This window comes from Osmia bicornis, chromosome 9, assembly GCF_907164935.1.
Source record: "Osmia bicornis bicornis chromosome 9, iOsmBic2.1, whole genome shotgun sequence".
Taxonomy (NCBI): domain Eukaryota; kingdom Metazoa; phylum Arthropoda; class Insecta; order Hymenoptera; family Megachilidae; genus Osmia; species Osmia bicornis.
In genome coordinates, this window is record NC_060224.1 from 87601 (window position 1) to 102684 (window position 15084).

The following is a 15084-nucleotide window of genomic DNA, read 5'->3' on the forward strand; positions in this document are numbered from 1 at the left end:
AGACTTCCCCCAGGAATTCCGATATGAAACATGTGCCGCATATTTAGTGTCCTATCCAACGGTAAGCTATTCTAGATGTTTCTTATAATTTCAGCTCAGCAGAACACTGAACTCGGCAGAACAATTTATATTATAGAAACGTTAATAACAACTGTATTTTCTCGAGAACGTTTTTCGGGAAGCCTTCCAACAGTAAAACGAGGGTTGCCGATCTTCAAATTTCGGGAATGAATTGGTCATAACGAGAACATTCTCCATTCCTTGCATATTTCAAAGGCGGGGAAGCGTGATCGCTCGAGGACGAGATAAAAGGGTGAGCCAGACACTGGTGCGCCTGACCATGAAAGAGAAATTCGCGCAGGGAGCAAGGGCACATAAATATAGAGTAGCATGATGCGATGATCAACAATTCATCGCTATTATTACAACCCTCTGTAACGGTGCGGTGGTGGTACTCTCTGCTTAGCGATCGAGGTTCCTCAGGACATGGGAGAAGACGAGGAAACCTACTCTGAAATACACCACCATCACCTGTCTTGCAAAATCGATGCAACAATGCGAAGGAAAAGAAAAGAAAAGAAAAGAAAAGAAAAGAAAAGAAAAGAAAACGGAAAAAAATAAAAATGCAAGTGAACGAGAATTCTTTCGATCGGACGCGGACGTCGCTGTTCCATTTTCAGCCACTTGAAATTCGGTACGGCGAATTTCTTTTTTCTTTTCCTTCGTCGCGTCGCGTTGTTCGTCAATTTAACGATGCGATCGGTCGAGTGGTATCGGCAAATCAAGACGAAAGACAGATTTTTACCGCGAAAGTAGGTATGTACATACATACATCGATCTCTCGCACGAAACTTGGAATTTATTTCTGAGAAACAGTCGATCGAGACGGAGCGGAGCGGAGCTGCGAGTGTTTTCGAAATCGAATCGATTAGACCGAGTTGCCTTGGAAAATCCATTCAGCAAATGACTGAAAAACAAATGATACGAATTTCGACGCTTTTGCAGCTCGGAACTTCCGATAATTCAAGCCGCTTGAAAGCTGCGACACAGTTTCACTCGCTAAATAAATTTCACTCTCTCCCCCAACCCTCTGTAGAAATTTCATCATCGATTTGTTTCTTATGCATACCGAATCGAAATTCCGCTGAAATTGCTACAGGAACAATAATCTTTATTGTTACAAATCTGAATTTTGTCAATTATTTGTATTTTACTTGAAGAAATAGAGTAAATTAATGAAGAGGAAAATATCGAAATAGTCGTTGTTTCTTTTTTCTAGATATAAATTTCAGACGAAATAATTTCGACTCGTGCTCTAGTAGGTATATAATATAATATAATATAATTTATAGGGTAATAATAGGGTAGTCGGCGAACTGGCCTCGACTAAAAGACACTGACCGGATCTGTCCCATCCCATCCCGCGGAGCTATAGAGAAACGGGCGCGAACCAGATGCGCTATAATTTATGTATTACGCTACTAGCTACGATGATATTTTCATGGAAATGCGAGTTGGCTCAGCTACTTTGCCGTTTCTTGGAAAATATTTATACTCTTGAGTAATTTCTCTTTGCCGTTCTTTACCGTTCTTTGCCGTTCTTTACCGTTCTTTGCCGACGAAGAAACCTTAAGACGCTAATAAATGAAACATTTCAACTAAAACGGTATGAAATATGTACCTGATATTAAATAACGTAGATAAAGTTATGTAACTTGATTGTAGATATCGATTAGACTACTACTTAACTTGAAAAGCTAGGTTATTTCATATCTCAGTCATCCAAAGAGAGCTATTTTGAAAATTTCTTCACTGTAAAAAAACGTTTCCGATCGTAAAAAAGATTTTACAACTTTTGTAAAAGTTATCTAAAACATGTAGCATTCTCTGGGCTTCGGGTATTAATTTATCGCGATGGTAACTTGATAAAACAAAAAGGAAGTAACAGAATGTATTAATAATATATTGCATTAATAACGGCAGAATAAACGCAAAATAAAAGCTGGTCGGACAGTTTGGCACGATGAATTTTCACGCGTTTTTTCGCGATTACTAACGTTCAATAAAAGCCAGGTGATTGCGAGAGAAAAACGAATTTGCATGATCGACGTACGCGAGCATTAATCCTTTCAAATTGCCAAGAACGATTAACAAACGCGAGCATTCGCTTTAATTTCTATTCGATGACCGTACTACACTGTACGTACACGCATCCTTCGCGTCGATTTGCTCGGTCTAATTTCATTTAGTTCGATATCACGCCTCTCGAGCGGACAGAAAAACTTCCTTCCTCTTTAAACTGTCTATAAAATATCTATAAACTATTTAAAGTTCAACGCTCGAATCAATATTCATTTGAAATAAAGCAATCAACTTTTTCCGTTGTTATTGCAACGCGACGTTGCGACGACGTGACAACGATCGACCAGGGAACAGTAATACAACAGCTTTGTCTTTGGAAGATAGCAAAAAGTTCAATCGACTCTTCAACTTTTCCGAATTTTCAAACTATCAATGGTGAAACGTTTGTAAAATAATAATTTATCGGGGAAGAAAAAAAACAAGCGTGATTGTACTCTAAAATTTCAGAATTTTAGAGTACTGCCAATGAGAGGCATATTCGAAGCACGTCGCGAACAAACTATTCCAGCCACGGGATATCAAACTCCATTACAAGTAGTGAAGATGATCCTCGAAGGCGAAAGGAAGGCGAAAGGAAGGCGAAAGGAAGGCAAAAAAGGTTAGTGAAATTCTCGCACGAGTCGCGAAAATCGGGTCGTTTTATAACGCTACATTAAACGGCAATCTACTCGCTTGCTGCGCCAAAGGATAGCATTCGTCTTGCCCTCCATTCCACAGTTTCTTGGATCCCATGCCGAAGAAACGACAGGCTACGTCGATAAAACTTTTAATTGCTCTCGCTTTAGATGGCGCGGCGGCGCGGCGGCGCGAAGAAAAAGAAAGAAATGTTAATTTTCCAAAGACCGCGCAATCATTGCAACTACGTATCTAGAACTATCTATCCTGCCTGCTTTCTAGCTTTTCGAGCCGTTCTCGGTTAACAAGGTCGAAAGATTTTCTTTTGCCCGCAGTTGCCTGCTCCCTGCTCCGAATTTATTCATGAAACTCTGGAAATTCCTACGCAATTAGCCTGATTTCCGGAATATTTTAGAATTTTACTGTTTCTGTTGTTGTCAGTTTCGTCGTTGAAATTGTTAATCATTTCCAAGGTACAGTAATCAGAGAACAAAATTCAAAATGGGTCATCAAAGAATAATAAATACTGCTATCTCGAGGCTGAAAATTTCCAGGTAAAACTAGGCAACATGGTGAAGAGAGAAGAAGAGAGAGAAGAAGCGGCCAAAATCTGAAAATATGTAATAGGCACGTCTGCGAAATGAAAAAGACAAAGATTGCCAGGCAGGCAATCAAGCCGGATGAACGTCAGTCAATGAAACAGCGAAAAAACAGTGACGCCATTTTCAATCCTCCTCCGTCCCGCTTTCACTGCTTTCACTGCTTTCACACCTTTCCTCGTTAAGTGTTTACGTTTACGGCGCGGCGTACAGAAGCAACGACGCCCTTTGATCGCGTCGCAAAGGAAATTCTACGCGCGCACGACTACTTTCCTATCGGCTCTACAAAATTATTAATCTATTCGTTTCTTAATTTAAGCTTTTCGCCGCGTATTAATTAACCGCGTATTTGTCCACCATCATCCCATGGGGCGTCTAATTAAAAGTCTCTGTTTGACTTGGTGTTTCAAGGTGCGTGTGTGTACTCGGTAGGAAAGACGAGAATAATTTGGTATGAAAACGATGATCCGGTCTAGAAAGTTTCTTTGATAAGCTAAAGTTGCAGTCTCGGTGGAAGTTCATTAACCAGCCTCACATAAAACGAAATGGAACGGAACGGAACGGAACGGAACGGAACGAATAGAGGCTTGGTTCGGAAAGAAAATCGATTTGTAAAATTCGAAATTTCCTTTTATTCCAATACGTCGCCAGTATAGATTGTCGTGAAAGCTACCTTTCCAATTTGCACGGATTGTAGCGCGAAATGTCGGAGCAAATTGCAATTATTGGCAACGCCTGGCGAACATTGAAACGTAATTTTTATTCCTCTCTCGCAAATTACTTTCCTGCTGTGCTCGTGTTTTTCCAAGCACCCGAAAAAACAGAGGGAAAATTTTTAACTCTATCCATCGATTCGGAAAGCAAATGAAATACCCAATGAGAAGCCTGGATAACCTGGCCAACGTATAACCTAGCTAATCGTCGATATTCTATCGGCGTTAACTAGGGGAAACGGACGGTGCAGAAAAACATGGATAAACTAGGAAAAGTTGGCGACGCGCGACGTCGAGAAAGTTGAATGCAAATGACAAGCAACTCGGGTCAATGCTGCGAATGGTCCAACAGAGAAAGGTATTTGAAGAATAATTTCACAGGAAATTACCGACACAGGACACCGATTGCTCTTCTGCCTTTCAACTTTACAGTTCGCTGTAATAGAAATGCACCAACGAATGCACCATCGCATTTGTGCGGACGGACAACTCCATCGAATGATGAAACATTAACTACTTTGCTCTTCCTCGCGATAGATTACAAACTTTCGAAAACCTATCAGCGACTAATTTACAGCGTCGATCCACAGTGTTAAACAAAGTTTGTTTTACAAATGACAGAGCCCGCGAAATGGAATACTGTCGTCGAATTCCGGTGGTCGTTATCGCGAGCAGGAGCGAGAGACAGGCCGCAAAGAGTGTGAGAAACGGAAAGGTTGAAAGAGAGGGGTAGATAAATAAATACACGTAGAAAAAAGAACAGAAAGGTGGAGGTGTATGTACGAGGGAAAGCTTTCTGTAGCAGATGTACTACTAGCGTCTGAAAACCATCATCCCCCGTGGGGCTTTTGTTGATTTAATAAACGCGAGCCCTCAAGCTCACCGCTTCGACTACGCATTGTCGTATCCACCCTTCGTGTCCCTCGCTTCTTGTCCCCTTACCGCCCTTTATTTACCTCTCACATTTTCCCTACAATTTATGTACCGCCTTCTCTATTATTCTTCTTCTTTTTCTTTTTCTTTTTCTTTTTCTTTTTCTTCTTCTACTTAATCTTATTTTCCTCTACTATTTCGTTGTCTAGTTGCACCGACTTGAAATTTTTATGTCTAAAATCTTTAGATATTTCCTCTACGATGAATAGTTTTTCAGATAAACGAAAGCAAATATGTACGGTGCTCCGCAAGCCCCCAACTTGGATATCCCCCCGATTTTCTCTCCCTTTCGATATGGATGATTGCCGATATAAGAAACAGTAAATATGTATCAAATATTTTTTCCATATATTTATGTCACTTGGATAATTTCCTTGCGAACATTCTACAATGTTCGCAAATTATGAGTTATGAAAAGTAGATGTTAGTGTTTGCAAAAACATTGATTTTGCACTGAATGTAAAAACTGTACTCGTTATACGTAGAATGTAGATTGTACAACGAGACGAAGAAATAACGCGTTACGATCAACGAAGCGGAAACTCGAGACGTAAATGAGGATGATCGTGATGCTCTAAAAAGATATGGGACTTGATGCGTTTGACGTTCGCTCGTTATGTATCAGTCAGTAGCGAGAAGAACCAGATGGGATTCTTATTATCGGCTAAAAATATTGCTACGTTTCCTCGTGCGACCAACCGCGGGATCAACTATGCAACGTTCTCAAATCTGTTTTACGTAACAGAAATGCATAATTTTCCAAGAAGAAGAAGAAGAAGAAGAAGAAGAAGAAGAAGAAGAAAAAGAAGAAAAATTGCTTTGATAGAAGTCGACGACGAGTAAAGAAGAACGCGTTGCTACTACTTTTCGCATTTCCCAGTTCTGCTATTCATATTACAATTCCATGGAATTTCAATTCCAAGGACCTTTTGCATTAACTACGTAGTTAATTAACTACGAGATGCCTAATATACATAAACAGGAAGAGAGACTTGAAATTTGTTGTCAAGGTCCGACCAGCAACGTCCGCGTCCGCTAGTGGTCCGAGTAGAATAGGTCAATGAGCGGTCGGACCAACGTGAAAGTGTGCAGCCGTGCTAGTATCGACGAGACAGTAAGAACGATCCGATGATAGTTTTAAGAAAAATAGCAAGTACATTTTTTCCCGATTCTGTTGATTTTCGAGCAGAGCAGAAAGAAGAGAGAAACGGGAGCAAAGCGAGAGAAGCTCAACTCTCTTGGTTCAAGCTAAAAATACCTCTCCTCTTTACATACACCCCGTTCGCTCCCGTTCGCTCCCGTTCGCTCTTGGGCACACCCAGAGTCCTCACTCTCTTCCTCTCTCGCTCATTCGCCGCCACTCGACTCTTCCCTATCCCCGTTCTCTGTCTTTCCGCTTCTCGTAGCTCGAAACCGTCGCTCTCTGGCTATAAATAAAAAAAATAACGAGAACACCGTGCACGCTGCGGGTGTCTCGAGAGAAGAATAATTAGAAGCGGCCCTTGGAGCGTCCGCAGAAGAGAAAACTCTCCGGTGCGGTGCAAAGCGTTCCGCCTATTTCTCATCCTCCTCCTCCTCCTCCTCCTCCTCTTACCCTTCTCGTCTTTCTAAGCGTCACAGCGTTTCTAACCGAGCGTTTCTTCGATTCGCCTGAATATCTGACATCACCCTTTTCGTCATATTTTTCGCCTTGATCGAAATTTTCGAAAGGTGTACCTATTTCTATCAAAGTGTCGCACTCTCGCACTTACCGTATCGTATTCGCACTCGATAAAGAGTTAATTATTATCAAGTTTGACGGAGTAGCGAATCTTGGTTAAATCGATACCAATCGATACCGACAAACTTTTATTTATTATGTCTGCCGACATGACTGATTCACGACCAAACGAAATGTTCGGTAATGCAAAAGCTGTCGGACTTAATCTTGCCGGCACAATATCGAGGGAAATACGGAAATACGTGACCGTAGATATTTCCGCTTCAATCCCGATGGCATTAGAGTTAAAGGCACGCGCGCTAACGCTCTTACGTTCAGTAAGTAAAAAAACAGAGCACGGAACACGAGGAGGTCGACGAGTAGAAAAGTAGAAATAAAGGATAAAATTCGTATGGAAGAAAAAGGTAGGTAAGGGAGGTGAGCGGATAAAACCTGTAGAAAAAAATCGAATCAAGTCCGTCCGAACAGGGGTTACGCGGGGAAAACAACGCGAACGTCGCTGCCGATTTTACGATTTTACCATTTCACGATTTCACGATTTCACGATTTCACGATTTCTCTGGTAGCTTGAATAAAAAGAAGAAAAGAGCATTCTTTCAAGCAGAGAGTGAGAGAAAAGTTGAGAGAGCGAAGCAACCGATATGAATGCGAATTCCATTCCATTAGTTCGCCTCTAACGATCGAACGTGTTCGTTCATCTGTATACTACGTAGGATATATCCTGGGAAGGTTGCTTTTCCTCTTCCTCTACATTCAACATTTTACATTCTACAATCTACATTCCACATTCTACATTCTCTGGAATGTAGAGAAAACGAAAAGGAGAGGAAAAGTATTCCCTCGATAGCTGGGGTGCTTTGCTCGTGCTAGGACGAATCGCCAGACCCGGCCGTGTTGAGCGTCGAGCACGTCGTAAAGGATTTTAGATTACGTTTCGCCTCATTTTCGAGCTCACTCTTCCTTTTATGTCAATGTTTCAATGTTTCAATGTTTCAATGTTTACTATAGCCAACCACCTACATACTTCTTTCTGACGATCTTTCTAAGGAACGATCAACACAGCCTTTTTTGAATGACACCGTTAGAAAATTCGGAAAATGACAAAGCAGATGTTCGACGAAGGGGAAACTGCTAGAGATGGAGGTCTAACGATTTACAAATTCTTTCGCGACGCGACGTATCTAGCTTTCCCTCTTTTCCGTTTTCTCTTCCTTCGCCATCCCCTTCGCCTTTCTCCCGACGACATTTTCACTTTCCACTCTCCGCCCTATTTGTACACCGCTCGATTTTCTCGACACATTTAAACCGAAATTCAATTTCGCGAAACGAATTCTAATTCGAATTCTAATTCGAATTTGACGCTTTTGGTGTTACGAATATTAGTGTCTCTACGACTAATCGATCTGCTACGGAATGGACGTAAACAGCATGACCGGGAATCGAAAACGCAAAAATCCGCAAAGTTACGAGCTGCGAAAGCAATTTATCGACACTTGGTCAGGGACACTTTGGACACCTGTTCTCGCAACGTATGCTCCGGACGTATGTATTATGTACCATTTGAAATATTTCCGTTCGCGATCAAAAGGATAGGTATCGTTGAATTTTACCAGATACAGTAATACCCGATTGATACCCGATTTACGTAATTTCGCTGACTTATTTTGCTCGATATATCGTTTGCTGAGAGAAAATCCAAAACATCAGCAGACGCGACGCTTCAAATTACCGACTTTGTTCTTTTCAATTTTATACAACGTAAAATTCTCCCTTTTCTTTGTTGGCTTCATTCTAATGAACTTTTCAAGAACGAACGCGACATTTTTATACGAGTTTGGAAAAAAAAAGAAAAAGAAAAAGAGAAAGAATCGTTCAAACACTCACCGATCAACTTGCCGAATTGTGCAGGTGGCTTCCATTCAGGATAATGTCGTGGAAATCGCGCCCTCGACCAGTAAGTCCTTAAAGTGACTTTATACAGTGCAAGCTTATCTTGTTTCTCCTCTTTTTCCTGTCTGTCCTGAGCGAACGATCCACATTGGGCGACCACGAACAACAGTCGCGTACCTAGCAGCGTTAACAGTAGAGTCGACCACTGCCAAACACCACGAAACATCTGAAACAAATCGTTTTTCTGAAATCAGAAAAAAATGAGAAAGAGAAAAATCAAGTGTTGAACGAAAACTACTCACCGCCTATTATACAATAAAAGTCAACTATGTAATTTAATAAGAAAGAGTTGGAAGCATGCTTGCGTTTGGTGCGGTAGACGCGAGACGACACATTATACAGGTGCATAGCAAGCGGTAGACGATTGTATCGCGCCGCATGGAACGCACCGTGTTGTGTTTACATATGCAGATTCGCGAGTGTGCTGAAAATTCAAATCGCATTCGAATCGCTTTCGATCGGTTTATTCGTGGAAATTTCACGTCCGCGGCGTTACGCGGTAATAAAGTAATTTAAAAAGGCAACAAACTTTTCCGATATAATATTCTGGAAAAACTCTTTGAATGAAACGCTTTCATTATGCAAAGAAGCAACCTTTAGTCCAGGTAAAATCCTTTCTTTTCGTCCAATATCGTCCGGAGATATTGCGTTGCGTTATATTAATTCAAAGCAATGTTTGCACGTTCGCGGAACTGAAAACGTGCTCTCGAATATCTCGTATAGCCAATGTCAGAAACATATATGTTCGAATCGAACACGTTAACCGATCAGCCTGGAGGCGCAGGCTGGAGGCGCAGGCTGGAAAATATACGCGGCTCGGCTGGCCAAAGATTGGCAAACTCCGATTCGCGTTCGTATATTTGCGAAGCAACCCGACTAAAATTTCTAAAAACTAAAAACCCGACTAGATCCTGGGATAATATCATCTTTATATTTATTGCACAAATATATCACCTTACACATATTTATCACCTTAAATAAAATTGTAATGCGTGGAAGCAGCTTTGCTCTTCGCTATAAATGAAAACACAGGATGCGAATAGAGAAAGGTTGGAAAATATCCTTCTATATTTACCAGGATTATTACCGGACCAAAATGGAAGGCCGATAGGATAGGAAGCGATGGCGTGCAATTTGTCGAGCGGCACACTGTCCTGCTGGTTGAATGATTGAAAAATGCATATCGCAATGTTTGCGCTGCACTCGCCAAACTTTTCCAATCTTCTGCGTTACGACACACCTTGTTTCATCTTCGTGATCGAACCGTGATTAAATAACAAGCCGACGAAACACCAAATTCAATCGATTCGATTGCACACTTTTTCTTCGCAAAAATACAATAATTTTGGAAAATAACTTGTGAAAATTCGACCAACAATTTCCATCTTCCCCTACGTACTTTTTCTATCTATCGGTAAACAGCTGACCCGAACTCTGAAACTAGTTTGTTAGCGTGTTAATTCGTTTCACAAATACAAATACGAATACGGAATAATCACTTTTCCTCGAAGAAACTAAAATATTTACAAGTGATAGCTAATCGTTCTTTTCTCTCTTCTCGATGATGAAACATTTGCGATCGGCGATTTGAATATGAAACACATACATGTATGTATGTATGTATGTATGTACGTATATTGCACGGAGCTTATTGAATTTCAAACGTATTCTCTGTTATCGAAAATATTTATGCGAACGCTAATTACCGGAGCTAATGGTAGAACAAAAGCAATATTGAAACTCCCAGAGGGATGAAAATTAAATGCGAGTTTCCGCATGGCAGGAAAAATTCAACGGTTAATCGAATTAAAATCGCGATACATTTTATGTAGGAACAGATTCGTCGATTAAACGTGAAATAAACACCGTTTCTCTTTGCTTTCTTTTCATTTTTATCTTATATAAATATAAATATAAATATAAATATAAATAGATAAATGAATTATTAATGCTGATAATATACTACAAGGTATGTATAAAGAAAAATTTCTATCAAATACTCGCAACATAATTAAACAACATTTGCATATTTCTTCTTTATCTATCTTTTATCGTTAATTAGACAAATGTGTTGTGGTTCAACGAGGAAAGAATTCCAGCCGAGCCTGTACATTTTTAACCTATAATTTAGCACCTCTCAGTATATTATTCATAGAGCAGGAAACATTTTCGGATGAAAATAAACGAAAGCAAGAGACAGACGAGGTTATTTCACCGTATCTCGTTTACTGTCACCAGTGGCCAGTGGCTAGTAGTGGCTAGTGGCTAGTGGCTAGTGGCTAGTGGCCGGAGGGAGCAGCGAACTCGTGGCAGCCAGCCACCTAACTGAAAACTACTCTCCCCTTTTATTCTCCCTTTTTCATTTCTTTTCTCTTTTCTCTTTTCTCTTTTCTCTTTTCTCTTTTCTCTTTTTTTCTACGTTACGTTCCATTGCGTTTCATTACCCTCTCTCGTTGGAATATCTCACTGGAATATCTCACAAGCGCCAACGTCACTGTTACGAGTCGAGTTTCGCTTATACGTGTCGGATCGTTTGTCTTTCAGAGCACCGTTGACCCAATTTCTACCCTTAACTTACGTCGAACAAGAACGTAGAAGAAAACACGGTCGAAAAGTTCGCTACGAAAAATCATCGAACCTTTCGATTACGATTATGTTGAAGCAAGAAAATATACAAGTTATTATAGTATGTATAGCTATAAGGAAACTTGTTTTTTTTCCTCCCTACTGCAACAGCAATACAATAACGATAATCTAATAGGTATAGGTATCTAGCTAACAGGATGATTCTTGTCAATAGCTTTCGAAGCAACGCGTGGAAAAATTTCTCTTTTCCTCTATTCGACGTTTGTACCGGTCACGAAGATCGTCCATTTGGAAATCGAAAATTAATCCCACGATTAATCGTGTAAATTTTGCCAGCATACACTCGTCGCGTCGCGTCGCGTCGCGTCGCGTCGTATCGTTTCGAATTTTCTAGTAAGCAACAAGTTGTCGTGAACGCGATTACTTGTTGGCACGTAAATAATGAAAAGCAACGAGAAGCTATGCTCCTGAGCTTTTACATTTCCGAGAAGAGATGATACGATTGGTGCTACGTTTAGTTAGCCAGAGACGATACTTGACTTGGCTGCGTCCCTTTGTAAAATTCTGTCACGCGACGTCCGAAAGAAATTTCGACATTTTTCGAGTTTCTTTCGAAACTGTAAATGGTTAAAGAATGTTTGAATGAAAACGTGGTCAAACGTGATCTCAGTTAAGACGGTTCTCGAGGAAGCAGGATTTGCCCCTTGCCATCTTGTACAGTCGAGATAATAATAAAGTGAGAGAAGGGCGCAACGGAGTAAATTACCCTGTCTCCGTCTCTTTGAATACATTCAATTTCAATAGGATTCGTTGAGAGCTTCATCCTTGAAATCCGTTGGAAAAGTTCGATCTTGATTCGATGCGATTTCGACCCTTTCCGATCTAACGACACAACGACATCAAATGGTCTTTTCAAATGTACATACTCTTGTGTTAATTAACGCATGAAAAATAAATATCTGGACGAACTCGTTGAAACAAGCAATTAATTAATAAATTTGTGATAATTAAATAGGGAAACGGTAATGAGAGTTGCAACGATGCGTTACATTTAACTGAATATCATTTCCACGAGCTAAATAATTGATTGAAAATCGATTAATAATCATGTTAGTACCTCTTCGTTAGAGAAAAATTCGAGTATCGTTTAATTGATGAACGGACGTGTATCTCTAGTTTTCTACTTTTCTAATTTCTCTGATTAATTAATCAATTATCAGACGAGACATATTGATTGAAACGTCCATCAACTGTCTCTACTCTGACTCATTTGCCAATTTGATTATATTATTCGAAAAAGTTACAAGAATCAATTTCTGTTCTGCTCGTGTTATTTCACTGCTTTTTCAGCAGACTTTTAGAAACATAAATTCTAAATATTCTTAATATTCTCTGCTAATAATCCTCTGAAACATACTACATATTAACAAAACTTTCTACGTTTATTATCTCGCACATCGATGTCGACTCTCTCTCTCTCTCTCTCTCTAAATTTCGCCCCTAAAGGAAATTTTTCGCCAGCACCAAACCCCGCGCATTTTTACATTTCGTTATTCATACTTGTCTATACTTTTAAGTCTTGCTCAATCCGTGTGATCCCTTTTAGTCGCCTCTTACGACAGGCAGGGGATACCGTGGCCGTATTCTAAGCCCCCCGAGCCACAGGGGGTACAATGTCGACTCCCTTTTACCGCAAAATACGAAAACTCGTTAATCATATTGGACGTTCGCGACCGACAGTCAATTTAACTTTTCGACAGACAATTGAGACTAGCAAAACCGAAACCTGCCTGTGCCTGCGTGCCTGCGTGCCTGCGCCTGCCTTTCAATCCTTCCATTTCTCTTGAAATTTCGCGACATCGGAATTCGGTTCAAACTGGACCAATTACATACATCTACGCGAACCCGAATAAATTATCATGAAAACAAACTTTACGGAAAATGAAGAGACCAAATAAAAATGGAAAAAGGAAAATGGAAAAAGGAAGAAGAATAAAGAAACGTGGTTCGAAGCACAGCTGCGAGCAATTAACGCGACTCTAACATGTTTCGAGTCGAAATTGAAAATTGAAATTGTCGTGTCGTTAACGGTCCGTTTTTAACTTGTCCCCTATTCTTCTGTGCTGCTCTTTCAATTTGACACGAGCATCGTTAACTACGCGATGATAATGCAATAAACTATCTAACCGTGCAGTCTATCACCGTTATTGTTTCGGATTACAAGTATCCAATAACAAATCCACCGCAGAACCCAACTCTTCCGTCATTCGCTCGTATGTCGACCAACGATATCTATTTCATAGTACCTATCTATTTTTTCTTTTCCTTAGCTACTGAACTTTCTCGTGTCAGCTAACGCGGAACTCATTTTATTATAATTGAAATTACACGATGCATCGACGCGTCCTTGATTGATATCTTACGTGAGAAGGTGAAAACACGAAAGAACGAGATGCGTGTCTGATCATAACGCACAATCTATTCGCCAGAATCCGATCAAGCAGATTTTAGCAGATTTTAGCAGATTTAGAAAATTACGTACCTCTAGCATATAACTTGATTAATTCGTAAGAAACACACGGATTCTCTATCATTTCGTAAGGAAGGAGAAAAAATAGACGCTTGCTTATTGTTACCGTAATATGACTTACGACAATCTACAGTATTCTGACGTCTAACGACTGTCGACCATACGGCATTCTAATACATTTACCAAGTTTGTTTATAACAAGCAAGTAAGTAGTTACCTTCAGTTGACGTTGCACAAACCCCTCTTTATACAAAAATAACGAAAAGCCCGGGCGATTTAACCTAAACGACAACATTGGTCCCACCCTCTATCAGTCTATTGCGAAACTAATCAACTACGGCGCGGCATGGCGACGCGGAGCTTAACTTGAGAATCTCTCGCGTGCTGTACACAATGATCAACTACGGCGTAGCGGCGCGGAGTTTCATCTGAGAATCTGTCGGATCCCGTACACGATAATCACGATAATTAAATAGATTCGCAAATCTAATTTAACATTGTCGCATAAATCGTTTTACCTTATTTCCAATGCGTGTTCACTCCCCTTTTTCTTTCCTCAGGAATAAGCGATTTGTTGCCGTAAAGAATAATCTGGATCGAACACACCTCACATATCACACACAGAAGACGTTTCGCGAATTCGTAGCGACGCTTAAAGGCGTGAGATTGTCCTTTAAACGCGATTGTTCGGCCGCGAGTTTCACGAGTTTCACGGATTTCACGAATTTTCAATGCGTTACAACGAAAAAGGCAAGGGAAATATAGTGTACTACATACATACGGACACGGCGCGAGCAAGAATTTGGTCGTAACCAAACGACTAGAACGAAAGAGAAACGAAAGAGGTTCTCACGTTTCACAACCCGTTTCACGACCCGTTTCACGCACAAATAACCGATAACGACAAACACAATATGTACTCTCGACTCGACGAGGGTTGCCACGATACTGCCAAGACCGCGCTACCTCGTCTGACCGTACATTGTCTGCGCATTCGCTCACCACACCGCGCTCTGATTGGTTGCAGCATTCGCGCCCCGTCACGTGAGTGGCCTTTTCGAAACGACGCGACGACGCATGGACATTGGTCCTTGCTGAAAACAGGATATCGCTCGTTTCCATAAATCACATGCAACTTATTTTCCTTTTTTTCTTTTTTTCTTCAAGAAAGAAAACAACTGTGGGATTAACGATTTATGCCGTTGTTATTAAAAATACGTTTTCCTCTTTTTCTTTCAAATTCCTACAGAGCATATAATAACAAAATGAAATTGCAACTTTCTGCGATAATTGTAA

The 15084-nt window shown here is 40.5% G+C and overlaps 1 protein-coding gene across 3 annotated transcripts in view; it reads right to left on the reverse strand.

The window, feature by feature from the left end:
- Window positions 1-14750, reverse strand: part of LOC114880549 — a 77599-nt gene extending 62849 nt beyond the window's left edge. Inside the window, exons 1-2 of one of the 3 annotated variants that reach the window (XM_029196669.2) lie at window positions 14307-14750; window positions 8607-8838 (exon numbers count right to left, since the gene is read on the reverse strand). In XM_029196669.2, the coding sequence (XP_029052502.1) occupies window positions 8607-8838 (232 nt within the window). In that variant the 5' untranslated portion in view covers window positions 14307-14750. Of the gene's footprint in view, window positions 1-8606; window positions 8857-9747; window positions 12935-14306 lie in introns of those variants that run through there. The other 2 variants (XM_029196671.2, XM_029196670.2) reach the window with 2 other exon arrangements.
- Between the last annotated feature and the right edge of the window lie 334 nt (window positions 14751-15084).